This window comes from Kryptolebias marmoratus, linkage group LG14, assembly GCF_001649575.2.
Source record: "Kryptolebias marmoratus isolate JLee-2015 linkage group LG14, ASM164957v2, whole genome shotgun sequence".
NCBI lineage: Eukaryota > Metazoa > Chordata > Actinopteri > Cyprinodontiformes > Rivulidae > Kryptolebias > Kryptolebias marmoratus.
In genome coordinates, this window is record NC_051443.1 from 12,769,622 (window position 1) to 12,797,165 (window position 27,544).

Here is a 27,544-nt window from a genome sequence, read left to right on the forward strand (position 1 = left end):
CCCCCCCCCCCCACACACAGCTCTGACCACCTCTGACTGACTGTAGCCTACGTCGATCCTCTTTCAGATGAATAACTGTGACTTTGCATCATGAATAGTATATTATTTTGAATGTAATCTAGACGGGCGGGGACCTTTTTTGAATGTAATGTATATCTGAGTGTGCGCGGGGGGGAGGGGGGTGTTAAATTATTTTTTTTGTAAATATATGTTAAAAGAAGACAAAAAAAAGGCTTACAGTTTTCATTCTTGTGAAGATAACTAATTTTACTTATGAGAATACAAAGAGAGTGTGTTTGTGTGCATTTGCACATACATCTGAGTGCAAGTGTGTGTGTCTGTGTGTGTGTGTTTGGGGGGGGGGGAGATGCTCCCAGCAGATTTGATCCTGCTATAATCAGCCAGTTCTATCAATCAATTCAGAGCTTTGTGCATCATGTGAGTAGCTTATCCACAATTAATGGAAATGTTTCTTGTGATACTGTGCATTTAATAAAGGTGGTATGTCTTACAATAAATGTTGTGCTTTCCTTCATATTAAATAGAAAAGCAAAGCCTGCTCTGTTTCTTATAAATACACAACCCCCAATTCTGAAAAAGCTAAGGGGTTGCGTAAAATGTAAATAAACTTAATGCAAATTTCAAAAACCCATATTTTATTCACAGTGGAAAATAGTAAACATAAGGGTTGAACTAAACTATAACAGTAACTGAATTTAATGGTCGCAACACATGTCATAAATTGTAGAGACAGGTCCATGTTTACAGGTCACAGCTCCTCTTCTTTTAACAACAGTCTGTAAACATCTGAGAACTGAGAGCAGCTGCTGGAGGTTGTGGAGGGGAAAGTTGTCTCATTCCTGTCTGATGTAGGACCCTAGCTGCTCAAAAGTCTTTGCTGGATTTTTTGTTTCATGCCGTTTTCAAAAACATCATCTGGATGGGAGCACATGTTCTAAAACCTGTACAGACTTTTCTTCATTGATTGCGCCTTTCCAGACGTGTAAGCTGCCCATGCACCCCCATACCATCAGAGAGGCAGCCTTTTGAACTGTGCGTCCCTCTCCTCTTGGCATCCCAAAAGAATTTCAAATTTTGAATTGATCTGACCACAGAATAGTTTCCTGTTTCTGCCTCAGCTCATTTAAACTAAGGGCTGGCCCAAAGGATGGCTTCTCTCAGATGGCTTGTTTGCATGATAGAGCTTGAACCAGCATTTGTGGATGGCAATGCAAATTAAAAGTAAGTAGAACTAATCAGACCACTTATATTTGCATCCCTTTGGTGCTCCAGTCCTCATTTGAATTACTTCTTGTTTCTTATAAAAAATAGTACAGCTTTCCTTTTTAAGCATTTGATATGTTTACTATGTTCAATTGTGCATGAAAATGGCTTTATGAGATTTGCAAATCATTGCACTCTGTTTTTATTTACACTTAACACAATATCCCAACTTTTTTGGAATTGGGCTTGTTGTTGTGCACCAAGTATAAAGCTACATCCATGTAGCCGACATTGCAGGTCTTATATTCTACATTGTGCAACATGTGGAAACATTCTGATCAATCAAAACATGTTATGCTTTGCACGTATTTGGCTACAACTTAACCTGTTTTGACAACAAAACATGGAATTCAAATCAAATGTGCATTTCAGTGACATACATGATTTTTTTATCCTGATGCAGTTTAAGGCTTACTTTTAAAAGCCTTCTAAAAGCATAAAGTATTGAGTGATCGGACACATTTTCCTGCTTTAAATGATGACAAGACAGTTAAGCTAAACGTGATTCTGGATTCAGACATGAATACGTTTAAACATTCAAATATATGATATTTCTCCAGGGTTTGTCATGAAACGACAGATTTTGGATGCTGCAGAGCTCAGTATCGGGGTGTCGTTGGCAACACGGAAATGGCGGCTTTTAAACTGCACTTTTCATCCTGAACAAGTACCACTGCAGTGATGTGAAGAACGGTTTTAATACGGCTGAGGTACCTGATGGGAAATATTAGTGGCTCACATGTTTGAGAAGTCCCAGATACTAAAAGCTTTCCCTGAAGGTGTTTAAGAACATAAAGAACAAACATCAAAAATGAATGAAAGGTAAAAAATATGGACTTTTTGGTTGCAGCTGCAATCTTCTGCTGTATTTATGCTGACAAAATAAAAATGTCAGGTGCTTGTTCATAAACCAGCTCTGTTCGGGAGTCACACGATCATCCTGGAAAACAATGAATTTCTGAATGGGTGGCTTTTATTGCAAAATCATAAACCAGGAGGGGTAATAATGTTACGAGCCCTGCTGATGTCACTGTTGGAGGACTCCAAAGCCACATTAAACCTGAAATAATCACTTGTTTTACGGCAGGCTTACGAGGCGAAGCACAACTCCAGCTTCTGCAGGACCTAATTACACATGAAGCAGAGAGATGGGGTGTTTTTACTTCTAAAAGGCTAAAACGAATTGTCACGTTTCTGACTTACAGTTTTCTTGCACTGAAGCCCAACACAGAGGGAATTAGGGAGAAATGCAGCAGAGACAGAAAAAAAGGACGGAGTAGGTTCAGTTTTTTGGTATGAATCAGTGTGATTCCTCTTCTCAGTCCAGCAGCTCACAAATGTTTGGACGAATTTAGAAATCAACTCTCAGAGGCTGATGAAGATGGAAGTTTGCATGTGTCCAACTCATGGACGCAGAAACCGTCTATTCCCTCTTTTAAGTCACAAGTTAGCGCTTGACAGAAAAGTTCGACATAGTTTGTGCTCGTCTTTCATTTCTCCATCACCTACAAAAACCCCTATTCTCTTCCATGTGACTTGAAGCAACTTGAAAGCATTTGGTGCCGCAGACTTGAAGTCGGCCTAACCTCTAAACGAGCAGATGTTCGGGGACTACATTCTGATCTGAGGCGGCTATACTGGTCCTGAAGACAGAAAGGTACACACAAGTTCAGAAAGCAGGGAGGCAGATTTAAAAAGAGCCAGCCGCCCCGCATGTGGACTGGGAGGTATCGTACGGGCGCCGTTTGTTTCTAACAATAACTGCTGACTGCGGACAGTTGGTCCACAGCCGCAGAAAGCAAAGCTGCTACGGCACTCTGCACACGGTTTACACTGACAACTTGGCTCCAATCTTTTCTAGTTCCAGTCTTCCACGTAGTTTAAGGATAACTTGGCTTTTTTTTTTTTGCTTTTGTTTTTTCTTCACCGAGTCAAAACTAACACAAAAAGACATTTCAGACTCTTCAAGGCTGCAAAGAAAACCTGCAAAGCTTACCTTGGTGACTGAATCTACAGACAGGTGCTGAGCTGTCCAACATCAACGTCTTCCTTCTGTCCGCTGCAGAAACGATTCATTAAAAACAAAAATTCCACTCACTCAGTTAAACAAAACATCAGCCTAGTGTTGTGTGAAAAACAGCACGCAACACTGATTGATGAGTTTCGTTTAAGGCTTTTGACCTTCCACTTGTTGAACGTTAAACATTAATCCACATTAGAAAAGTCAGATTTACACAAACACTGAAATGTAGCCATACACAAACTAATCTTTAAAACTCTTCAAAGCCTCCCCTTTTTGTATCGTTCGACAAATTCTGAGAACAAAACAAACGGGACCATTTGGAGCCCATCGAGGTGGCTGTGATGAAATGCTCTGAGGTTTCCATGGTGACATTTTTTTTTCTCTGGGAGGGGAAACATGCATCAACGGCAGCAAATAAACTCTGACTAGGAGTAGAGCGACGATAAAGGAAATTCTTCGCGTACCTCGAAGCTGCGCTGGGAAAGGAATTATACAGAAGATAAAAGCCGTTTTATGTAAGAAGCGATGGCTTTAACGTGGCGACAGGAATGATGTTTGACCGACCTCTAATGAAACAACACAAGATGCAAACGGGTGGTGGTTTCTCGCTTTCATCAAAAGCTGGGTGCCATATTTATTGTATTCTAAATTTACAGTTTAAAAAAAGTCTGCCCATTTCTTATGAAAGTTAACGCACAAATTCAACGTACATCTGTTTTTACATAGTGGGTAAAAGTATAGGCAATGAAGGTGGCATGATCCATATCAAGGCTCCAAAGAATAGAAAGCAAGTATGAATAAATAGAAAGTGCAAGCTCGAGCAGAAAAAAAGCAAGTCTTTGCTTTAAAAAGAAAAAAGTAGCAAGGAAAGTGGCAGGCTCCGTAAAGTCCGTGGACAGCTTGTGGTCTGACATGAGCAGAGAGTGGAGAGTCGTCTATAAATTACAAAGTTTATTGTGCTTCAGCTTCCTAGAACTAAAGATTTTACCATCTGGAGGCAAGCTCTTTTTTCGTTTTCTTTACATTCTCAGTTTTTTAAAATCAGATGCGCAAAGTCGCAGCTCTGAAGCCGCAACACGGAGGGCGAATTGGAGCACAGAATCCGTCCGGTTACTTCTCTTTGTTTCAAATACTTCATGAAAACCAAACAAAACTATGTTTTTGGTTAAAAGTCTAATTCCTGCACGTCACATTGTGAGCTACTTAGGTTTCGATGCTTGCTATGTTTTAAGGAACGGTTTAAAAACTATTGAAAGATTTGGGAAACCTTCAAAACAGGTCTTGAACGACAGGGTCGTTGAAAAGGTCATGCACGCTGCAAAGAACTACATGCAGGTAGTTTATGGTAACCCATCCAAGCACTTTTTATTTATTAATAATCATTAACACACACAGCAGCTTCATCAGAGGAGCTTGTGTCCTCTTGACTTTTGAAGGTGGAGTATTTATATGGAGAGCCATTCATACGTCACAGGAAGCAAATGTCTGCCTGCAACATGAACCTGATGAAGAGTTAAGTGGATTGATTATCAGCTTCATATATATTTTATATATATTTATAGAATTTTCTTCTCTCACTTGCTCGCTCACTCGCACATTTTACTCCGCTTGCTCTCTCTTTAGGTTTTGTTTACAATGTAACAAATATGGTGACGGGCCTGAAATTACAATCACCAGAACAAACTCAGAAAATAGAGGAGGGTGAAAAGGAGGGCGGGGCCGGGGAGGAAAGAGGGAGGTGGGAGGAGGAGGAGGAGGGGGAGGACTGCGGCTGTCCATCACTGACAGTTGCAGCACAGAGGACACAGTCTGCTCGATGCTCGGACATCAAAGAGGCGGCGGCGGAGGCTCCCTCCCCGAAGAGCTGCTCTCTCTAAGCTGGAGGTTCTCTAGTGCCACGTCTAAAGGCATGATATCCACGCAGCCCATGGCTCCGAAGTCGGCGAAGTCTCGCCGCTCGTCCTCGTCTGAGGAGGAGCTCTCTTCGCGCATTAGCGTGGACAAAAGCAGCTCCTGGACGAACAAGCTGCGGTCGGCGCGCTCCCCTTCAAGAAACTGCCGCTCTGCTTCGGACATCTTAGGTTCATTCAACCTGAAAAACAACGACTCCCATTAATTCGAACATCTTCATTATTCTGAAATAATCAGCAATATACGGCAGCTTTGACTGGTTTAACGTTTTACAGAACGATTACTTTAAAGGAACAGGATGAGATGATACAATTAAACTTGAATTAAAAGTCTGAGGTTCTGTATGTTTTTCTGTTGCAGCAGTGACTAAACTCCAAAATCTTCTTGTGACAACAAATCTTACAACTTTTAGGCCAAATAGTACCAATTTGTTTTGTTTTTGGGGGGAAGAGTTGTCTCTTCTGATTGAAGAATTACCATATTGTGGTATTATTGGTTTTGATGCTCATGTATCACATACTGTATCAAAATACGATTTTCAGCCCAACTTCTAGCCAAAAAGCATAATTTTACTTGTAAAAAATATATTTTTAAACAAGCATAGATGCTCTTCAATGTCTTGGGGCCTGAATAGGAGCACTCCTCTGACAGAAAACATCTGAGGCTAATGTCCAGCTTTAAAAACCTCACCAATGATAATAATTACAGATTCAATCATAAACGTGGGGCAGCTGCTGAGTTGGGTGTAAAATGAGCTGAGGCAGGTATGATGTGGGTGGATGTATGCATTTCCTAGAATACAGTTTTGAAAGCAATGATTTTAAAAAATGTTCGCTCAAAATGCAACAATGCGTCTCGCAAACACTCAGACTTTCCTATTTCAACAATTCTGAGTCACCAATTAGTCTTTAACAGTCACAGCCCAGTGAGGTACTACTTCAAACTTGTTCATTTTGGGACTAATTAAGAAACAGAGTTTAGATCATCACCAGCACAATGTTTGTTTTCTTTAAGCTGCTTTGGTCTGTGTCAGGACAGGTAAACCTGAAAGACACCATCAAGCTAAACAGGGAGCATACTGCCACCTATAGCTGTGGAGCCCGACATATTTTGGTCAACAACTCATTTCTGTCCCATGTTTGGATTCTGAGACAAGAACAGTCTAATTAAATGGCCTAGTTGAGCTATAAAAGTCGCTCCACTTTACTGTAAGTACTGCCTGGATGGCCTCACTCACCGTGCTAATAGGAACTGGGAGCTGTGGGACGAGGAGGAGGGATTGCTTTCGCCCACGGCGTTGGTGTTGGCCGTCGCTGTGCTAGGTGGCGGGATCGTGGTGCCAGTGTTGCTTGGGTTGTTGCCGCGCCGCGCTGCGTGGCGACCCGTCTCTACCTGCTGCCGCGCCGCCTGGGCCTGCTGCCGCTCCAGCTGCAGTTGCATCTGGAGCTGCTGGAGCTGGGAGGCCGAGGGCCCGGACGAGTTTATCTGGCCCCCTGCGGCGCGCCGCACACCTGACAGCTGAGACAGCAACTCTGTGGGAGACATGAAAACAGGCTCAGCGTTGGTTGTTTTTAGTTATGCTTCTTAATGACAGTAACATGGATACCTGAAAGAAAGTAGAAAAAGCATAAAAAATGATGTGTATTTCCTAAACAAAAAAAAAGAAGTTGCCGTTTAATTATGGAGGAAAATATTAGATCAAAAACATGTGACTGCTGAATAGGATTTATCTCAGGGGAGTGGAAACATGCCAGCAAAATCATGTGGCATGAGACCAAATGCTGGTTGCTACTTTTCCCACTGAAAATAAAGGTGGAAATGTGAAAGGACATTCAGTTATTTTGTAACTGCAGCCACTAAGAAACAGACCTGTCCCATTCCGGTTTATTAGTCTATTAAAGAAGATAGGTCTTCATATTAAAGCAACTTTTTGATGATCCACAGTAAAATCAGGGAGCATTTTTGTTCTGTTTCACCTCATCAAAAACAATGAAGAAAACCAAACTACCACAGTTTATTTTTTATTATATATAGAGTTTAAAAAGCAACACTGTTCATATTTTTAACCACTCTGTTTTTCCTACAATGTTAACAAAGTGGATTTTCTTCTCCACATTTTCAAAGCGTTTAGTCAAGATTTTTTACTTGTTTTTAGCCCTATCTCTGTACAGAGTCGTTTCTAAAACACTGTTTTATAATCAGTAACTATCCTAATTATTCAAAGTTATTCTAAAGCATAAACAAGCTCCTAACTTAAGTGACGAACCAGCGTTTTCTATACATAAGACAAGAAAGAATAATTTTAAAAATGTATCTCAAGCCATTTTGTTGTTAGCAGTTTGTCACAAAGACAGAGTTTGTCCATGTTTCTTTTGTTATACATTAATAAACAAAATGATTGCAAGATTAAATAGTTTTACGCAGACATAAAATATTTCTGCATTAACAGGTGATTTCCAAAGTGCTATAAGCCAGAAACCCCAGCATGCAGCTGCTGAACTGAAAGAAGAGGCTGTTTTCACAAAGTAATACATTTCCTAAAGCCTGAATGAAATGTCTACTATATTATTTGATCAAAATACAGGATTTCTGTAAAAAAATCACTTTATTTAGTCTGTTTTTATAAACAAGTTTTTTGGATCTGATTTTAGGAGTTAGTGACTCCGTTCTGCCCCTCTCCTCTATTTTATTTAAAGGAAAATATGTTGTCTGATGGACATAAATTATTGTATTTTGATGATATTTCATTTTCGGTTCTAATAAACTCTGTATTGAGTATTAGTACTTGTACACCCCTGGCTCTCACCTGCGATTGGGTCCATCGTCTCTCTGTTACTGGGGGTGTAAGTGGAGCTCTGCGATGAGGAGGATGAAAGCCCCCCCGTGGAGCCGCTCGTAAAGTGCATATTTGTCCGTCGCGCTCGGGGGCCGCCCAGTCCCCGTCCAGGGTGGAACATCCTGCGTACATGTCGGACACTACTGGACTCATCGTAAACGCCAGCGGTTAAGGTTAAATTCAGTCACTTCAACGAAGAACTTTCACACTTTAATTAAGTTTCTGACAGCCGTTTGTGGTGGTGGTGGTTTGGGGGGGGTGAAAAGGATATTAAATCTCTTGGCGCTCTGTGTTCAAGAGTGAGGTGAGCTGTAAAGTCGTCCGTGACGTGGTTGGGATCGCCTCCGGGCAAAGCGGCGCAGATTGGACAGATCTGAAATGAGACCGAGTTGGAGACGTGTCAGTGGCCCTCCTGAGTACGACGTACCAAAACAAGTGACAACAGTAAGGGAGCTAATGTGCCAGCTCATTAGCCGTACGAGGGAAAGGATGTGAACACAAAATGTACAGGAAAAAAGCTAAACTTATGTTAAGTAATTTTAGACAGTTTGTAGCACTTACTAAACTGTACATGCTTTTAATACACATACTTTAAGTAAATTAAGAATGATCTGTGCTTGTAGAAATCCTGTTTTTTTAGTTTGTTGAGTAAATGGTTCTCAGATACAGTTCATCAACAGAATATAATGTAGTTCTTTTTGAGTCTGACATACTTTATTTTGTCTTATTATTTTAAATACTTAAAGCTTTAGCGAGTAAGCATAACTAGTTCTTCTTTAAAGGTCACTTTACTGGTATACAAACACTGTATCGCAGAGTTAACTAAACTATTACAACAGGCTGCTGATAGCAACACGCTGAAGGCACAATCTGAAACAGATCTTTGCCAGAATGTCCATTATGTGTAGCTAAAACTCATTAATCACTTGAGTCAGGTGTCCTGTTAAACGATTGAATGGTTACCGTGAAGAAAAAAAAACAAACTAAACAAATAAAATACTCTGTATTTGGTCAGGTGCAAGAAATAAACTGGGACATTTGAAAAAGCGGTCCATGTCCGCATAAAAATTAAGAAAACTTAGAGAAGTTTTGCTCAAGAGCACTTTAAAAGATTAGAATAAAGTCTTGAAAGAATCACTGGGTGTCTCAAGACGTCTCAACAATAGAGTACAGTAGAGGAAGTAATTTCAGCTGACTGAATTACTTAACAAAAATAGAATAGAGAAAGTAAAATAAAAAAAAAACTGTTTCCTTGTATCTGATGAGCTGAAAATAGAACCCTTCAGAGGATGGCTGCGGTGCTTTGGCTGCTAATATGAATTAAAATGTGTTGCGTACTCACCACTTCTGTGGAGGTCTCTGAATGCTCAGAGGTGACATGCTCCTGTAGGGACGTCTCTGTGAAGCCCATTTTGCCACAGTAAGGACATGTGAACGACTGAGGCTGTTCTACTGAAAAAGTGTCCCCTCCGTAATACAAGTCTGCAGGACAACAACAAAACAACAGCTGGTATTAGCAGTCAGTAAATGATCTGAGGTTATGAGTAACAAGTCAGATTAACAGTGATTTTTTTTAAACGCACACAAGTTTGAGTCAATGAGTCCTTACCATAATCTACTCTAGTTAATATACACTGCATGGGGTGCTCTGTTGTGTGTCGTGTCGTCGTGGCTCCGCTCTCGTAGCACGACGCGCACAGGTCGTAGTCGTAGCAGATCAAACACTTAAACCGCCGTCCTCTAAAGTTGCCCTTCAAACACGCGTCACAGCTCACACCTGCGAAAGAGACGGAGAGAAGGCAGCTGCGTCAAACTCCTGACAGTTAAGTTACAAATTCCTTCCCGAGGCGAGCTGCGAAAAGGGGGCGCCCCTTCATCTGCACGCCGGTCCCACTCGCACGAGCGCGCGGTTTTGGAGTCGAACCAGCTCGCAAGTGCCGGCGACGGAGGTCCCTGGCGTTGCAGCCGATTTCACAAGCAACTCCGAGGCGTGACTCAAACATCTGAGAGCCGCTTTTCATTGCCACCCCTCGTTACTCATTTATAAAACAGCACGCACGATCACAGGTAACTCGCTGCTGATAGTTACAGCTACTTTTCTGAAAAACAAAACAAGACTTATGATGAGTGAAAATATGTAGCTGGAGCCAAACCAAAGCAAATCTCAAGTACTGTCTCACTTTTTCCTGAGGCATGACTGACATTTCGTTGCAAAGTAAAAACGCCTTATTTAGAAAACGCATGCTGTAAACAACCATTAAAGGAAATTCCTGTAAATGGTGGCATGTGTTATAACAAAGAATTTAAAAAACAACTCAACAAACTGTACAATTTACCACCAAATCCTATAGTTATCACCTACGGGTTTTGTTAGTCTATAACAAGTTTTAAAGGTTGACAGAAATAAAAATAGCACAGTCATACAGAACTGTGCACATCTTTTAGATCAGCATACAAGACATTTAATAACTGGATGTTAGTGTATTCTCAACAACTAGTTTCACTAATACAGGACAGTTAATCAGGTTGCCAAGTGTTTTAGTTAAGTGTGAAGATCTGTGTAGACCTCTGTCCTTTATGGCTACTACTATGGTCATGTTTGTGTTACATTACATCTCCACTTCTGAAGTGATTCAACTCTAATAAGACTGCACAAACAAAACTAAGTACAATTACACGCTCTGATCAAATAAAGCTTAACTTAACCCTAAACAGTTAGTTACCTGGTGACACACAAACTTAGTGACTGATTTGTGGCCATCAGAGGCCTCAGACTTGTGTTTTAACAAAGTCTGTGACTACATGGGACACTTATGGTGCCAAGTTCACCGCTCTGAAACAAAAGATACTAACCCACATACGTGGGAAACAATAAAACTCATTTAAGGCGTATCACTGTTGACAACTAATGAGGTAATAAGCGCTAATATACACCATCAAGTTATAGCTACATAAACGGCTTCTTGTATTAGCGTTCATTAGCATGCTAACTAGCCAGGCTAACAGAAGTTAACGTAGCAACGGCTAACCGCTAAGCCATGGTCAGCAGGCTGGAAAAGGCTGCAGCCAACACAGGTAAATTACAAAGCTCGGCACACACATACGAACGCCAAAGCTGCGGTCAGCGAATGTAAACACGAGGGGTCAAGCCCGAAAAGCGCCACCACCACTCAAATGAGCACTTAGCGGAGCTAGCCTCGCAGCTAGCCGACCAGGTGAAGTAGCCACCATATTCCAGTCGCTTTGGCTCCCATTTCTCAACTCACCCTCATGTCGGGACATCCTACAAACAGCGACACAGCCCCTCTTCGGGCTCTCCGGGGGAGCTCAGCGAGGAATTATACTGTTTTTGTGACTCTAAACTGGAGAATCCTTCAGCCTCGTCTCTTTCTCAAGCAAGATGGATCCCCCAGCAGCTTACAGTTCGATCTGCTTCCCGTCCCAGAGTGTCACTTATGACCGAACAGAGCGGAGGGTGAACACTAGAGGGCGCCCTTAGATATGAAACCACTCCGTCAAAATGAGAGGTCTGTGCCCTGAATTTTGCCTTGCAGGATGTCACATAGCTAGATGTGAAGCCTCTCAATTTAATAAGAACCTAACAGCTGTCATAAGATCAAGGACTTTGGGATATATCGTTATTAAAATGGATATTTTTAGATTTACTGCAAGAAATATACAAATATATACATAACTGCATTCTGAATACAGGTCACAAGGCAGTTTTTGTAATTGGTAGGAATCCACTGAATCATTACCACTACCACTAGATAGAATAATTTTATAATATTAAACACTATAGTTCATAAAGCATTCAAATATATATCAAATTTTAAAGGTTCAACACTGTTTTGAGTCTTCTAAATGACAAAAGAGTGGAAAATGTATTGACGGTTCATGTTTCTCAACCACCTTGAATAAAATGACTCTAGTTTTTAGTTGTCATGAAGAGTTTGATGATGGCCTTTTCCCGTTCATTCATGGTCCAAGTCAAGGTGTGAGCTGAGTTTTAATGTCCATCCGATAACAAACAAAAAGCAATGCATGTGTGTGATATATTTTGGCTTTCCCCAATGAAAACTGTTTTATTTCAAATGAACAAAATAAAAAAAAATAAAACACCACCATTTTTTTTTTTTTGTAAAATCTCTTTATTTTTGTACATAAGGTTCAGTTCATGTCTGTGCTGATGAGGACACAAACAGGTTGAAAAACCAGTGCATTACAATGAAACTTCACAGCAGTGTAGAACGCTGGCCCGGAGCTCACAACGATCACTTTTGTGCCTTTCACTCCACCCTCGTGCATAAGCCTGACGTGGCCATACGATCCGAAAAATAAAAAACAACAACTAACGCTTACACGCGTTCTGTACATCCAATTTATTACATGTGCTTTCACTACGAAGGGAGAGCGCAGCAGAGAAAGAATCTAATCAAAAGACGTTTCCTCTTCTTGCCTTATACAGTTTTTTTTTAAAATCAATAAGAAGAAAAGAAAACGAGGGAAAACATTTCTTCCAGAATTTTTGCAACCAGTGGAAATAAAAACAAGTTAGAGAATCTGAACAGATGAAGTACTGCGTGTACCTGTTAAAGGGTGACACCAAGCCTATAGGGAGCAGAAGCTTTGGGTACGAATCGTAGCTAACAGCAGTTCTCTACTAGATGGAAAAATCAAATAATGGGTAAAAATGTATTCCTAAAATGGAGGACCTCCCCCCCCCCTACATTTAGCAAATAAAAGCATGAAATCAAAATACAACGTCATCTTAATCAACATCTTTCCAAACACATCATGCCACAGGTTTGAAAAACACATTGGAATCAAACAAAATCCAAATAATTGATATAAATCTTTATCTTTGTGTTTGTTTTAATACAGAACAGTTACAATTTCATTTTTAATAAAAATATAATATGTACATTTGCATAAGCTGTGAAACTGTGGCTAAACCCAGATTTTTTATATATATATATGTGTGTCAAATATAACATTTGCTTGTAGGACCTGAGCAAAAACATGAGCACAAAAACATTAAATTAAATGCAAACACAACTCTGTACATTTTAAAGCTTTACACCTATCAGCACTTCTATTTACAGTACAATCAAACAAATGGACATGATTGGAATAGTAAAGGTAACCAAGATGGCACTATCTACTCATTTATAACACAAAAAAAGTGCCATGTTGTATTGTCGGAAATACGCAACAAAATAGAAACGCTATTAAATGCTCCAAGATACAGTGTGTCAAAAAAAAATGTGACAAGCTAACACGAGGCTATAAGACAGACTGCTCCAATGAAAGTTAAATTCACATATTCTGCTTTTATACATTAGAAATGTAAGGTGGTTTAGGCAACTTTGGATCGTCGAAGTGAAAAACCTGAGTATTTTATCCACTAAGGCTTGAGTCAATGTAATGCAGCTCTGGCTGAAGATGTTCTGCAATCCAAATATGCTACTTTCTCTATGGTTGGCTTGTAAAAAAAAATTTAAAATAAAAATAATACCTTAAATAAGGCATACAGTGAGTGTCTTTGGTTCTCCCAAATAATAATAAGCTGGCACCAAAAGAAACTTCAAAAGAATAAGAAAGGAGAAAGTATTTCCAATCATTTGTGACTTGCCAAGGTATAAAAACAGTGAGGATACTTTCTTGTTCCTTGTAGACAGTGTGTCAAAGCGCTGAGGTGTCTGTGGCGTTGATGGCGTTTGGCGCGTCTTAGTCGGCCATGTCTTCCTTTGAATAGTCGTCTCGAGTTTTCCGCTTGAAGAAGCCCAACTAGAGGAGCAGAAAAGGTTTATTTTCTGTTTATTTGCCGTTTTCAGTTCAGTTTAACTGAATTCAATTCCTCAGATTAGTTCAACTCATTTCCGTTTACTTTGATTTGACTCAGTTTGATTTCATTCAGTTCATTTTGTTCTGATTCGCTTCAATTTTGTTTATTCCAGTTTGATTTATTTCACTTCAGCTCATTCCTGGTTAGTTTATTTATAAAGCACCGATTTTCAACTAAAGCAATCTCGGTCCACTTTACAGAAAAGGGGATCGAGTCCAATTCAAATCCAATCATTCACTTCAATTTGTTTCAAACAGGCCAGTTCAGTTCAATTATAACACAGTATTTAGTTGCTGTATTAAAAGAATAGATTAACATTTGGAAACAAATCTTTTGTTACTTAGAGCTTTTATAGATAATAAAAGTGATGCCACTCTCATCTCGTTGATCTTTGAAGTTAGTTTACTTTGTAGCTTTTGGAAGCGAAAATTATATTTTCTGTTTGGAAATCAGTAAAAGTGCTTCGTATTTAATCACCACAAATTATTCTTCAACTGTTTGTCTGAAAAACATCTACAACAAGCGGCAAAATTATTAATATTAAAACTGTCTTACACCTCTGAAGAACACACTGTCAGTACTTAATGAAACACACAAAAATAGATCTACCCATCCAATTTACTTATTTTTTTAAACATTTTCATGCTGTGTGGCATTTACGGACAGCATAAAGGGACATCACAAAATACTATCTGTACGCTTATAACTTATTTAACTGTTTTCATTTTGTTTTTTACAGGCCAAAAGTGACCAAAGTGTCTCATGAAAACAGTTAATTGTGAAGTAATCTCTGTTTGAGAGTGTAACCTTGTGTCCTACTAATGCCATAGGCATACCTGGGAAAATATAGGTATTATTATTGTTATTGTCCGAAAATAGGATCCAGATTGTCTGACAATGTGAAAGTTAGGTCATTTTTTAATTATAAAAAAATTACCTTGTGCTGAACTTTTGATCTGATCTATCTAAATTCATAGGAAAGTATGCACTGAAGAATTCTCCGAAAAAGAAGATAATAACTATATTATAAACACTATTTATTGTCCAGATAAACCAGTTGTGATTATCCAACGTTTTTGGGACAATAGTTTTTTATACTGAACTAAACAAATTACATTTAAATGTAACAATCATTTTTGGATGGTACCAAGAAAAAAAAAGATGAATATCAATATTTTTAAATATGACAATAACAAAGAAGTTGTCATAAAATCTAAAGACTGTAATCTTCAGGACCCTGTTTGCTCTGCACTGAAAAAAAAAATGCCACAAACTTCAAGATGTCTTAAGATTAGAAAGATGAGAACTACGTTTTTACCTTCCAGAGAATAAAGATGACGAGCGCGAGGATCAGCAGTCCTAACAGGATGCTGACGATGATGATCCAAAAGGGGATTCCTTCCACTGTTTCTTTGGAAACTGGGATTTTCACCTGGCGAGCAAAAACGTGCATGATCCTTGTGTTCACTTACGTCTCCGCTGGTGCCGGGATGCAATATTTAGACGATAAAAGGCATACAAGAACAACTTTAACTTACACTTCTGTGCTTGTCGTTGCTGCTCAGCACGTACAGTTGTTCGTTGGTAAGCCACAACGTGCCGTTCACCGTCAGGTGCAAACTGGAAAACTCACCCTGCAAGATAAAGCTTTTATTAGATTTTCCGTCTCATGTAAATCCATCAGTAGGGACACCTGTTAGTTTATCATATACAGTGCTGATTTGTAGTTTATCTTGAACCAAATGAGGCCAAAAAAGCCCTCTGTGTGTCCTTTCAGCTCACCTCTATAAAAGTGGGTTTCCACACTCTGAATGTAATGTTGACCTGACTCATTTTGGTTTCGGGGATGGAGCAGGTAAAGGACGCACAGTCTGTCTGCCCACATTGCTGCAGAAAAAACCCTTCAGTGAGACATAAACGAGAGTAACCCACCAGTCTGGAACATAAAGCTTATCACTCACCAGCAAGAAGACGCTGAGGGTTTCCTTTTTAGGTTTGAGCGCTTTAACGGACGGGTTGCTTTTATCCCACTTCATCCAGTCTTCTCCATTACATCTTACCTGCAGAGCAGTGAGAAGCAGACATTTTGCTTAGATGAACTTGCGTGTCTGAAGTGTGAACCCGTACGTGTGTGTGTGTGTGTGCATACCCCTGGGCTGGCTCTGAAATGTGTCAAGTCGAGTATCTTGTTCTTCAGAGGAGACAGATGAGGAAACGACACCGTGAGGTTAAGAGGCGGAGTCATCACATCGCCTGACCTCTCCACCTGAGGGCACGAGAAACAGCCTTTTAACCCCACAGCTGCATGAAACTGAACTATTTATCCATATGAACAGTTGCGCGCCGATGTTACCGTATAGTTGACGTGGACCTCCTCCCAAGTTATCGTGGTGTCGTTGTGCTTCAGAGCATACTGGTCACCATCTTTAACTACAATGTGTGTATCCATAGGACTCCTGGGAGAGCCATAATTTTCAGAAGTCATTCATCCGGTGTTTAGCCATCCATCTATTTTCCTTAAACTGTAATCTCAAGGAACTTTTGGTGACCCGCAGAGCTAATGTATACTTGTCTGATGATAGTGTTATTGTCTAAAGGGGCACTCAGATTTTTTTTCTCAGGACATTTGACAACAAATCGTAGCAAAAAGTGACAATGAGAAAAAAGATGTAGCAGTTACTGTCGTTCTGAACTGTCCCAATTAATGAATAAGTGGATAATTTTGATAAATGGTAATGATAAGTGGTTGTTTCTGCAGCTACTCACACTTTGAATATGACTCCAGGTTCATACATCACTGGGATGGAGATTTTTTCACTGTTGTCAGATGCTGACATCTCGTCACTGTCACTGTGGGAGAAAAAATGACAAAAACCGTACAATGTAAAAGAGTAAAATGTTTTTAAACAGTATCACACCCAAACAGAAACCTCGATTTTGACACAATCATCTAGTTCAGACTTGATCGTGTGCAGACAAATATGCCACACTAACTCACCTTGTAGCCGTCAAGTTGATTTGGATTTCCCCCCGTATGTGGTTAGGGTTTGTCTCAAACCTCACCTTGAAATTCTCCTGTTCAAATCGGAGCACGTGAAAGCTTTAAAGCCAGCACTAACTTTAGCAGCAGTTAAAGCAGGAAGGATGCGGCAGACAGTGAATTTATTGTTCAGATCCTGTAAAGAACAGCTGAAACTGACCTCTGTGTTTTTTCCCAGGAAGGGATATCCCACAGCGCACTCCACCTTTGTATTATTCAGCGAGCAGTCTTTCTCTGGCTGATGATGCAAAACAAAGCGTCATCACACGCGGCACTTAAATCTGCTGTGATGTTTCAGAAGGAAGGGAAGCAGAAATCCCACCTCCACTTTAACATAATTGATGTTCGGCGTGAAGCTGATGTTCACTTTGGTGTTGTAGGCGCTGTCTCGGCTGTTGCTGACTTTGATGTTCACGTCGATCTTGTCCCGTGCGTTCGCTTTGATCAGGATGCTGCAGAAGAAAGTCAAAGCTGTCAGCTTGGCTGTGATGTGCATGGCTCCCCACAAGGGCGCAGTCATGCTCTGCAGAGCTTTGAGAACTGCTGAAACAACCTTTTTGTGCCGCAAATGGTTTTAAAATCAACAGAATCAGCATAAACGCTACAAACAACACTGCTTGGGAACGAAAATCTTGATCTACATGCTCCTTTATTGGTTGGAAAGATCCCACGTTTAAAATGAATTGATGTCTGAATTAGGTTAATAAATGTCAACGACCCCGGTTTGCTCAAAAGAATGAAAGAACTTAATAAAAAGATGACAATAACTTTGAAATGTGCTGTTAGAGCTTTTTATCTTCAGCCCATTTAAGCTAAAATTTTATTAGAAAACAGTTGCCTAGTTGCGTTTGAAGAGAATTACAGCAGCAAGCACCTCTTTCAGTGCCTACACTTTATTCGTGTGCTAGTGTCGCTTTAGAGTTTATTTAAAAACACAAACAAGTACATCTTAAAGCTAATTCCCTTTACCTTGTTACACTTGGCTTCGCTGTGAGCGAGAGGTCACTAATGCACTTTCCGTCACCTCCACAGTCCATCAGGGGAATCTACATGACAGAAAAGTCCAAGAAACTAATAAATTTACCAACCCTTCAAACATTTTAATGTTGTCAGACACGTGGGCAAAGTCAGCGGTTCATAATAAAAGCTGCAATTTCGAATTTTATTTTTCTCTTCAGATGCTGAGAGGCAAAAAGTTTTAAGTATCTTCGAAAAATAAAAAAGCAGCTTAAGATGTAGAAGGCTCCCTAAAGGCCAATTTGGCGGATGGAAACTTGGAAGTTTAGCTGCATCTACAAACATTTACGTGAGTACACAGCATATTCATTTACAACAAAAACAGAGGGAGAGGCAGCACACTCTGGTGACAACATCATCCCACCAGTACATCTTTACACTGATAATAGCTGTTTGCCACTTAGTTCATTTAAAGTACTTTATTATCGGCCTGTAAAATGTGTGTTCATGTCATCATAACTCACCTGAAAGCCAACATACAACTTAAAACAGATAACAGGATAGAAAATGAGCTGCATAATGAATCCTCTATAACTTAGCTGATGCAACATATAAAACACAGTTTTAAAAATACTCCATATGTGGCAACATATTTTATTCTACACATGCAGTGACAAAAAGTCTCTTCAAAACTTTTTTTTTCTGTTTTGTAGAGTACCACATGAATTAGTATTTGTATAAATACACAGTTGCTGAACTATTCTAACACTTAATGGGGCTACAACCAAAACAGATTTTTTCACAAACTAATTAGAGAAATGTTTTGTTATTCCTGCAGAAAGTGGCCCTGGCTGCACCAAAGGTGCTACAGCTAGCCGCTGCTGTATATATTCGCCCCTATAATAACTATAAAGTGCTATGCACAGACCCTTGTAATGAAATATTAACAATGATGTCGTAGTTTTGACATAAATCACTATAGAATTGTGAAGATTAGAGTTGTTTTAAGGCATCATCACTCTTCAACCCGCTCAAACTAGAGGTTAGCTCGTCAATCCGTTTGGAATTAAACTTCCATTTCTCAAATCTGAGGTCATTCCAAGAGCTATCTACAACAGATATTATTTTTTCACAATCTTTCCCCAGAACCCCACTTCCAAAGAGCTCATTCATTGCTTTAATGCATTCATGGAAGACAAGATATTTAGATTTTTTTGTAACAGTTTATGACAGGATTTGCACACTCCGCTAATTTGTACAATGTAGTTTGATGATTTTTAACTGTGTCATTGAATTTATTGTCTTAGTTTTAGCAGTTTGGGGTATTTTTAGTTATAAGTGTGCCTACTAATGTGAAGAAATGATCACAAGTTGTCATTCAAATTAAAGTTTCTGCATTTAAAAAAAAAAGAAAGCATTTTTACTGTTGTTTAAATCATCTTGAAGAGGTTGTAAATAGATTTTTACTCTGATTGTCAGGGTTGTTTGTCTTCTTTATGGCATCCCACAATTAAGCTCAAAAGTGTTGCCTCCTCGAGATACCAGACTATCATTTGCAGCAAGATAAAAGAAAAAAACCCCCTTCCGTTTATGACTTCCCTTTTTCTGTGAGCTTTCGGTTTCTTCGTTTCAGCAACAATAACAGGAAAAGTCTTGAATGTTCCCGCTTGCTTGAGTAAGTGGAGCAGTGTATGTTGCTGCTGTGTGTCAGGGCTTTTAAATACACTCAACGTATGTGCAGCGGTGGTGTTGTTGTTAATGCGTTTTTACATAAACACAGATTTTAATGGCATTCTAATGAAGCCGACAAACCCTGTGATGGTTCTCTCGTTTATCTGGAAACATCACTCACTGCTACAATTATCTGAAAACCTTCTAGTTACAGCAAACGTGGGAGTGTGGGAAGCTTGTCCTGGCTGTTACAGCACTAATGCAGACTTGGAGAAACACTGAAGGATGACAGTCAGCTGCTGCAAATACTAATGTAGTGCATCAGCAGCACGTCAGGAGCCAGAAAATCACCTCTTGTGTCACATCAAACAGATATGACAAACAGAAGACGTTTAAGATAAAGTTCATAGCCTCAAATCTGCACTTTCAAAGTTACATGAAAATATCTCGTGTGTGTTTGAAAGCATGTACCAATTCAAAACCTCAAAGTAAATAAGATTAACCTCGGCACTTTGTGGTAATCTGTGTTTGGAAGTTCTAATTTTTGAGGCCACTGTATGCACCATCAGGACATTACAGCAGTGGTGCCAGAACTTGCCATTCTCCGACCTATAAAATGAAACAAAGGGGACACCCAGAAGAACTCTGAAAGACTGACATAAAGACCAGCTTACCTTCTTGGAAACAAAGTATAAGGAGATTAGAAATGGTTTAAAACTTTTGCAGACTCTAGTGAAGTACACAAACATCCTACTTAAATGAGGATATAATCAGAACCCAAAGAGTCAACAATAATTAAGCTATTTCATTAATTTATGACTACTGTTTTTAGTTGTTATAATATTTATTGCTACAATATGCCATTAGCAATCATTTTTAAATTAAATTTTATTTAACAGGGGGGTCTTCATCCTAACCATGGGAATGACTGCATTAAAAGAAAGTAGTAACTGTTTAAAACTGGTGTAATAACCTGAAGGTTCACTGTTATGTCACTTCAACAATGCATTAGTTTAACAACCCGGGCCAGTTGATGAGATTTTACATCAAAGTAGGAATTTAACTAACAATTCTTGGCTGAGCTGCCAACAAAATACAAGTATTTGAGATTCAAACTGTCAGTACAGTATTTTTCCAGTGATTTACTGAATGTTGGTATCAGCTGGATTTATTGTGTGTGTTATTGTTTTCTATCAGGCTGGGTTTTGTTCACTCTGTCAAAAAGAAACCACTGATTTAACCACCTGGTTTCATGTAAACGCACAATGTGACCCGTACCAAGCTCTGTCAAGTGTTGGCAATGCTGTCTTATGTGTCTCCAAGACATCTTCTGTTTCTGATGACCTTCACTGACTGTTTTAATTGACTGTCGGAGACTCCAGCAATACCCTGATAACACTATTGTTCCAGTTGTGATGGGTTTATCTTGACCAAAGCATGAAACAGAAACTTCATTAGTACCTCAGTAAATCACATCATCTTGTGAGGAAGGTGTTACAATAAATAATCAAATCTTCTTCTTACAGTAATCTGGCTGCTGATTTAGTGAAACGTGTTTGATAACAGAGAGTGGTCTTACGGTCTTATTGATGGATTTGGGAAGAGTCTCATCCAGGACGGGACCTTCGTCCTCTTTAACTAGTCCAAACTCCAAAGACACCAGGAGAGGATCTCTGAAGTCGGGCCGGGGCTGAGGCAGAAGAAGGAGGATGAGAAAGGATGAGGGTTGGGAGAGAGAATATAAGTAAACTGCAGAAACATGTGTCTCAGGTGTCTGGATTATTTATTCCCAACTTGAATCAAAATTGACTGAAAGCTTTCTGAATGTCAAAAGTTTCTTTGTGACTGACATCTCCTGTCGATTCAAGGCAGAGGTCTAAATTTGCAGTGAGCAGCAGGGATTTATGACTTTCAACCTGACTTCTCTCTACAGTCCAGGCTGCTGGTGGTGTAACAGTGTGGAGAATGTGTACTTGCAACCTTTAACCCCCTTACAGCAATAACTCAGTTTTTGAACATCCCCCTCCCCAGCTTGTGTATTGCTGCTGCCCTTTATGTTCACCATGAAGGAGTCCAATGGACTCCGATTCTGTCACCGTGGGTGAGAATCTCTGAGGACTTTTCCCAACATCTTGTGGGATCCATGACACAAAGATTTAATGGGTGTTTTGAGAACAAACACTGACCCTGTCCTCTGTTAGTATGGTGTTTCAACTTAGTGTAAAGCCAAAACTTTGCAGGTGAACCACCCAACCTTTTACTCTAAACACAAACATCATCCTGATGATAGAGCGAAGGTCAGACAATCAGGATTCATCCTCTGGGAACCATGAACGTCCACCCTAATTTACGCATGGGTCCAGTTCGCAGATGTTGAGATGATGTTTTTACTTTTTAACTTAGAGGGAGGCAAACAGCAAACACAGCGGTGGGCGGGTACCTGCTGAAAAAGAAATAAACTCAGCGGCCATATTTAACTTTACTTCACTAAATCCAAAGTTTTTTCCAAAAATGTAGCTGATTATTGACAAAAAAAACTGTAGAACTACATGAAGGGACTGGTAAAATGAATCCAATACAATTAATTGAAAACTAAAAAACAAGTTATTTGCTGTTTGCAAAAGAGAAACAAATGTTTATGTGTTGTTCTTGAGCTGTCATCAGTGCTATAACTTAGAAACTATATATCTGTTATTGTGGAAAAGTCTAATCAGTGATAAGAGTGAGGATTAATCATTAATTAATCATTTGTCACTGAACTGACTCATTTTCAAGTTTGGGTGTGGTCCACCTTGGATTCAGAGAAGAGGGGGTGCTGCAGGCACAGTAACTCAGCAGTTAAAGTGTTAAATAAAGGAAAGAGAAGGTTGAGCTCTCGGCTTGAAGCTGCTTGCAAACTGGGCTCTTTCTGTGCATGTTCTGCATGTTTTGCTTGTAAGTGTGTGCACGTCTCTAAAAGACATGCATTAACTAACCTGACGCTTTTCACGTCCTGCGAGCATCTGAACAACAAAACAAGTTTGATTAAAGAATAAAGCCAGTGTTTTGCGTCTGTGACAAGTTGTCGGACCCTTGAGAGCCTCGGACTATGTGACACGTTTCTGCACAGTCTTGCACAGCAGTACAGAGCAAGTATTCACGGTCAACGTGCACAACAACAGCAGCTGTTTGCACTGATTAGTTCCTCTTTCTGCTGCTTAAGAACAGCTGATCAATAAAAAGCCTTTGTCGCAGCGAATGCCTGCTAAGAGAAAACCTGTTATTTTAAAGTTTACAGTCGATGGTTTAGTGGTAACACTGAAAGGTCTCAATTGTTAACCTGGAATGTCACTTTGTTGCTAACATGAAACACCTAATTCACTTTTACTGCTCATTTGCGTTCTTCCTCCATCCCTCCGCGTGTCTCCAGTTCAGATAATTTATCTCTCTGAGGAGCATGAGGCTGAACTCTGCATGCTTTGATCAGGATGGGTCTGTTTCATGTTAAAACCAAGGTTTTTCTTTTTATGCTCTGCAGAAAAACCTCTCACAGCTTTGTCCTGTCTCCTCTGCTAAAAATGGCCTTCAGACATCATTTGTATCTCACATACACCCAGAATAAAACGAGCATGAAAAGCAGCAGGGAAATAGAAGGCATTGTCAGATTTTGGCTTCTAAAGAACCCATGGATGTTCAGGTATGAAATCATAACGTCGCAAAAATACTTGCCGACATCTTGAATTTTTCTTTCAGGCATTTCTCCTCTTTGTCTTTGATGCTGAATGTCTTGGCAATCTTGCGATCACTTTTCTCCAGCCCAACAAATGAAGCCCTGGCCTTTGCACGCAGGGCATCCAGAGTAACTGTATAGCGGATTTCTGAAAATGACAACAAACAGAGAACCATACTGTAAAAAAGCGGCAACAGGGGAGAAACAAATTGTTGGCAGGAACATTGACATAGGTAAGAAATAAAGCCGTCTTGCTCACCTGCAGCAGAGTTTAAATCCGGCTTTTGAGATTTTACAAGATAGCGATAACAAATTGTGGTGTTCACACACACAGATGTGCCTCCGTCACACTGGTACTGAGACTGCTGCAGGTTTATTTTAACAGGATTAAAAGTCATGTTAGCATGCAGCTCTGCAACATCTCTGGACCTGTTGAAATAAAGGCAAGATACAAATTTATACATGAAACACTCCACATTTGTTTGTTTTTTGTCAATATCTCACAAAGTACTTGATGGATTGTGATGAAACTCTTAAAATAAGTCATTTTAGCCACAGCTAATTGTCAAAAATTGCTTTAATTTAGTCAATTTTACAGATATTAAACTAAAATTTGGTGTGGTAGTAGTTAAGAGTCATCCCTAGCACATGCTCCGAGAGTTGATAGATCACACGAGGTCTTTGTTTAAAACTTTAGTAAGCATTGTGATGGGCAATATGCATACCTTCAAGAAATACTAAACCTTTAATTTCCTTGCTGCTTTGGATCCCAGCCAAAATTGAGAATAGCTGCATTTAACTATAATACTAAATTGTGCATAAAGTGTCAAGATGCAATTCATTACATGCTCATTTTTTTACGTTTGTATAAAGAACAAGCATATTTCTGTTGAGCATAAAACCTGGTTTCATAGCTCTCCATCCCACTCTTCTCTTCAGCTTTTTAAAACACGGCCAAAACCTAATTAGAACAAATGCCTGCTGCCAAATAATATGTAAGGTCCTAAGCCTCTTGGGAAATGGAGTTTTCACATAGCTTTGTTGAGCTCCTGCCAGTAGAGGCTGTGGGAGAAGACCTGCCTGGGAAGCTAAATCATTATGTGGGCTGATGTTTCAGAAGATTGTGGGTTGATTCAGCATTCTGGAGTCCAGCAGTGAAATACTGTATGTAGGCGGAGGTTTTAACACAGAGATCATTAGGAAGCTGTTCGTCTTCAGCCTAGAAGTCCAGTGGGACATGCACAGCTGTCTAAACCAGTATAGGGTAATGCAAGGCAGGCGTGCAAGCTGATGTCTCCAGGAAACGAGCGCTGCTGCTGGAGTGGAATGCGATATATAAGGAGTGAATGTTTGTACCGTAAGTGAAGCTCAGCCCACTCACCAGAACAGTGAAGCCCCTCCTAGGCCTCCTATGGTAACGTCAGTGATGCCATCTCCATTTAGATCCATCACTCCATGGATTGACTGACCAAAGAACTTCATTTTTTCACCATCGCCACCTGCAGGGATGTGCTGTGGAGACACCAGACAACAAAGCAGAGAAAGTTCCAGAGATCATATTATGCTTGGAGGGAAGTTAGGATTACTTTCATCTAACTGAACGATGAAATATATTATGGTACTAAGGCTTCTTACCTGTACAAACTTCCTTTTCAGTGTCTTTTTTTCTCCATGATAGATGTACACAGCCCCCCTGTGGTCATTCTCAAACGGTGCACCGATCACCACGTCGTTGAGTCCATCAAGGTTGAGATCAGACACAGCTGCTATGGCGGTACCAAACCGGGCTCCGCATGGTTCATTTTTATGGGTGCAGCCAGCTGATTGGGCAGCACAACACGTCTGCTTGATGGGCTTTAGGGTAAACGCGTGCTTAAACTGGTCCTTCAAGTAACAAAAACAAGAAATAAGATCATGAGAGACAATACTCACTGATTCTGTCATGCACAGTGCCTCTGGAGTGCAAGGCTGAATACCTGATGGAGTTTGTAGACGTAGACATGCCCCTGCTCTTCTCTGTCTGTGCCCATGTACATTGGAGCTCCGACCAGAAGGAGGTCTGTGTAGGAATCTCCATCGATGTCAATTGTCTGCAGGACACTGCCAAAGTAGGAACCAATCTGCAGCCATTGAGAAAAGTTCATTTGGTTACTTTTACATGGTTACCCTTCCACATATACACACATGTTGTGAAAGATGACAGACATTCACCTGTTCTCCCTTCAGTATTTGTGAAACATTAATGCTGCCCTCTTTCATACGGTAGATAACAACACGGCCAGTGTGGTTGTACCGCGGTGCCCCGGCGATGTACAGAACTCCTTTAGGAGTAGATGCAGACTGAACATCATATCCTGCAGGAAAAAATTTGGCCACAGTGTCACGATCACATTTTAACACAAACAGACATCAGCGTGAATAAGTTAAAATTAATTTCATATTTTCAATATCACCACAGAAACAGTGCACTCCAGCTCTGTATGTGGTATTTTTAAATCCTTTTTTTTTTGAGTTTCTGTTTACGTCTGCTTTTGTTAAGTGTAAAACCCCAGAGCAAACTGGCAGGAACTTCTAAGAAACGGACACGGGAGCTCTGACGGCTGCAGTCGGGCCTTTGGGTTCGAGCGTGTGCCAACAGCTGAGTTTACAGTACGCAAGCCTGAACCTACCACTGCTCCATCTAATGACATGTTGATTAAATAATTTGATATTAAGATGCTGTGGCTGCTTTACAAGCCATAAAAGGCAGCGGGGCAGAGAGAAGAGCCTGCATACGGGACATTATTTATGGGACACATAAGGAGAAGGAAGCGTCTGGTGTCAGGCTGACAAATTACATATCTTTCTCCTCCTCGCAGCTTAAACTGCAGCTGCAGAATTTCACTTCAGCCCTAAAAAGATATGTCTTATTTTTTGTTTTTATATTATAAAAACAAAAAATAATTATAATTATATTATAATATTGCATATTACCTTAATTTAAAGAGTGGATTTAGTTAGTTCAAAGTTGTTTTTTGCTATATTGACATATATATATTGCTATATTCACCCTGAGCAAGTGGTTCCCAAAGTTGGAGTTGGAAATTCACTATGGGTTGTGAAACACAAAGTAAGGGTTCCTGAGATTAAATTATTATTATAATTTTAAGATTTAAAGGGATATTTAGCCTAAACTGCTACAAAGAGGTAAAACTAGTGATCATAAATAGATACAAATGTATATACTGGTAAAAGGGCTCATTGTTAAACATCTTATTAGCAGTGTTTGTGTATTTTATCCAGGAATAGTTGGGGTCAAGAGTCGGAGTGACTTTTTCTGGGTTAAATGCTTAAACGTTTGAGAACCGCTGATCTAAACTTAACACAAAGTCGGTTAACACCATCTTTATTGTAAATTTATAATTCACAATATCTTCATATTTGCAGTTATTTTTAAGTGTGCACTGTACAACGAAGCTGAGTTAGAAAACAAAGTATTTGATATTAGGTTGAACTCACCAAGGTACCCAGCTAGTCGCTCATACCCGACCTCAGACCTTGGATCGTGAAACTGATTTTTTTCAGGGACGATCATTTCTTCAGCAGTTTGCACCACCACCGTTCCATTCCAGTCATACGCTCCAACTGCGCCCAGTAACAAACCCTCCTACGAGTAAACACACACAAGATGTCAAAGCAATAAGATGTTTTAAATAAAGCACAAGGGTTGTCTAAATAGTTTAGCTTTTATAAGTTGCACAGGTAAGACGTGTTTGGAAAAAAAGTTGACTTGAAATTACTTGAGTAAAAGCTAAAATATGAAGAGCAGAAGCTGACAGAAACCAAATAAACTTTATATAGTAAGTCATTTAAAGAAATTATCAGTTACTCTGTGTAAAACAGCTTTATTCAAAGATATGATGGAGAGAAGGGATAGTGCAAAAATACAACACAGGCAGCACAATAAGAAAAATTACTCTGCACTGTAACCCAAGAAGAGCAAAGTTATTATTGCTGCTGAGCCACTGATGGTAAGAGAATTAATAATTCTGCTGATCATTGGTGTGATTAATCAAGGAAAATGATAGATAACTTTTGTTTGTATCTTTATGACTTAAACAAGTTTGTCTTTTAAACCACTGTTAAGAAGAAAACATGCAAATGTAGACATATTCTTGAAGAGAATTAACTTTATAAAACTAATCCAATATTAAACTCATAATCACTGATGGAAAAACATGATTCCACAGTAAATCACTAAGATTCTTAAAAGAATAAAAAATGAA

The 27,544-nt window shown here is 39.7% G+C and overlaps 2 protein-coding genes across 2 annotated transcripts in view; both read right to left on the minus strand.

The window, feature by feature from the left end:
* Positions 1 to 3,905: 3,905 nt before the first annotated feature.
* On the minus strand, positions 3,906 to 11,518 carry kcmf1 (potassium channel modulatory factor 1). Its single transcript, XM_017407537.3, has 7 exons — positions 11,321 to 11,518; positions 9,664 to 9,831; positions 9,397 to 9,536; positions 8,326 to 8,427; positions 8,025 to 8,208; positions 6,456 to 6,750; positions 3,906 to 5,399 (listed from the first exon to the last, which is right to left on the minus strand). Exons 1-7 carry the CDS (start codon positions 11,334 to 11,336, stop codon positions 5,135 to 5,137), a joined length of 1,170 nt encoding a protein of 389 aa, XP_017263026.1. The 5' UTR covers positions 11,337 to 11,518; the 3' UTR covers positions 3,906 to 5,134.
* A 663-nt stretch (positions 11,519 to 12,181) lies between these two features.
* itga1 (integrin, alpha 1) overlaps positions 12,182 to 27,544 on the minus strand; it is a 47,466-nt gene continuing 32,103 nt past the window's right edge. The window contains exons 11-30 of the mRNA XM_017407931.3: positions 26,778 to 26,925; positions 25,491 to 25,633; positions 25,256 to 25,399; positions 24,915 to 25,163; positions 24,661 to 24,791; positions 23,539 to 23,708; positions 23,279 to 23,427; positions 21,150 to 21,260; positions 17,912 to 17,988; positions 17,265 to 17,394; positions 17,103 to 17,180; positions 16,901 to 16,977; positions 16,669 to 16,752; positions 16,256 to 16,358; positions 16,052 to 16,168; positions 15,864 to 15,962; positions 15,685 to 15,789; positions 15,441 to 15,536; positions 15,221 to 15,334; positions 12,182 to 13,844 (exon numbers count right to left, since the gene is read on the minus strand). Of these exons, the coding sequence (XP_017263420.1) occupies positions 13,785 to 13,844; positions 15,221 to 15,334; positions 15,441 to 15,536; positions 15,685 to 15,789; positions 15,864 to 15,962; positions 16,052 to 16,168; positions 16,256 to 16,358; positions 16,669 to 16,752; positions 16,901 to 16,977; positions 17,103 to 17,180; positions 17,265 to 17,394; positions 17,912 to 17,988; positions 21,150 to 21,260; positions 23,279 to 23,427; positions 23,539 to 23,708; positions 24,661 to 24,791; positions 24,915 to 25,163; positions 25,256 to 25,399; positions 25,491 to 25,633; positions 26,778 to 26,925 (2,385 nt within the window). The 3' untranslated portion in view covers positions 12,182 to 13,784. The remainder of the gene's footprint in view (positions 13,845 to 15,220; positions 15,335 to 15,440; positions 15,537 to 15,684; positions 15,790 to 15,863; positions 15,963 to 16,051; positions 16,169 to 16,255; positions 16,359 to 16,668; positions 16,753 to 16,900; positions 16,978 to 17,102; positions 17,181 to 17,264; positions 17,395 to 17,911; positions 17,989 to 21,149; positions 21,261 to 23,278; positions 23,428 to 23,538; positions 23,709 to 24,660; positions 24,792 to 24,914; positions 25,164 to 25,255; positions 25,400 to 25,490; positions 25,634 to 26,777; positions 26,926 to 27,544) is intronic.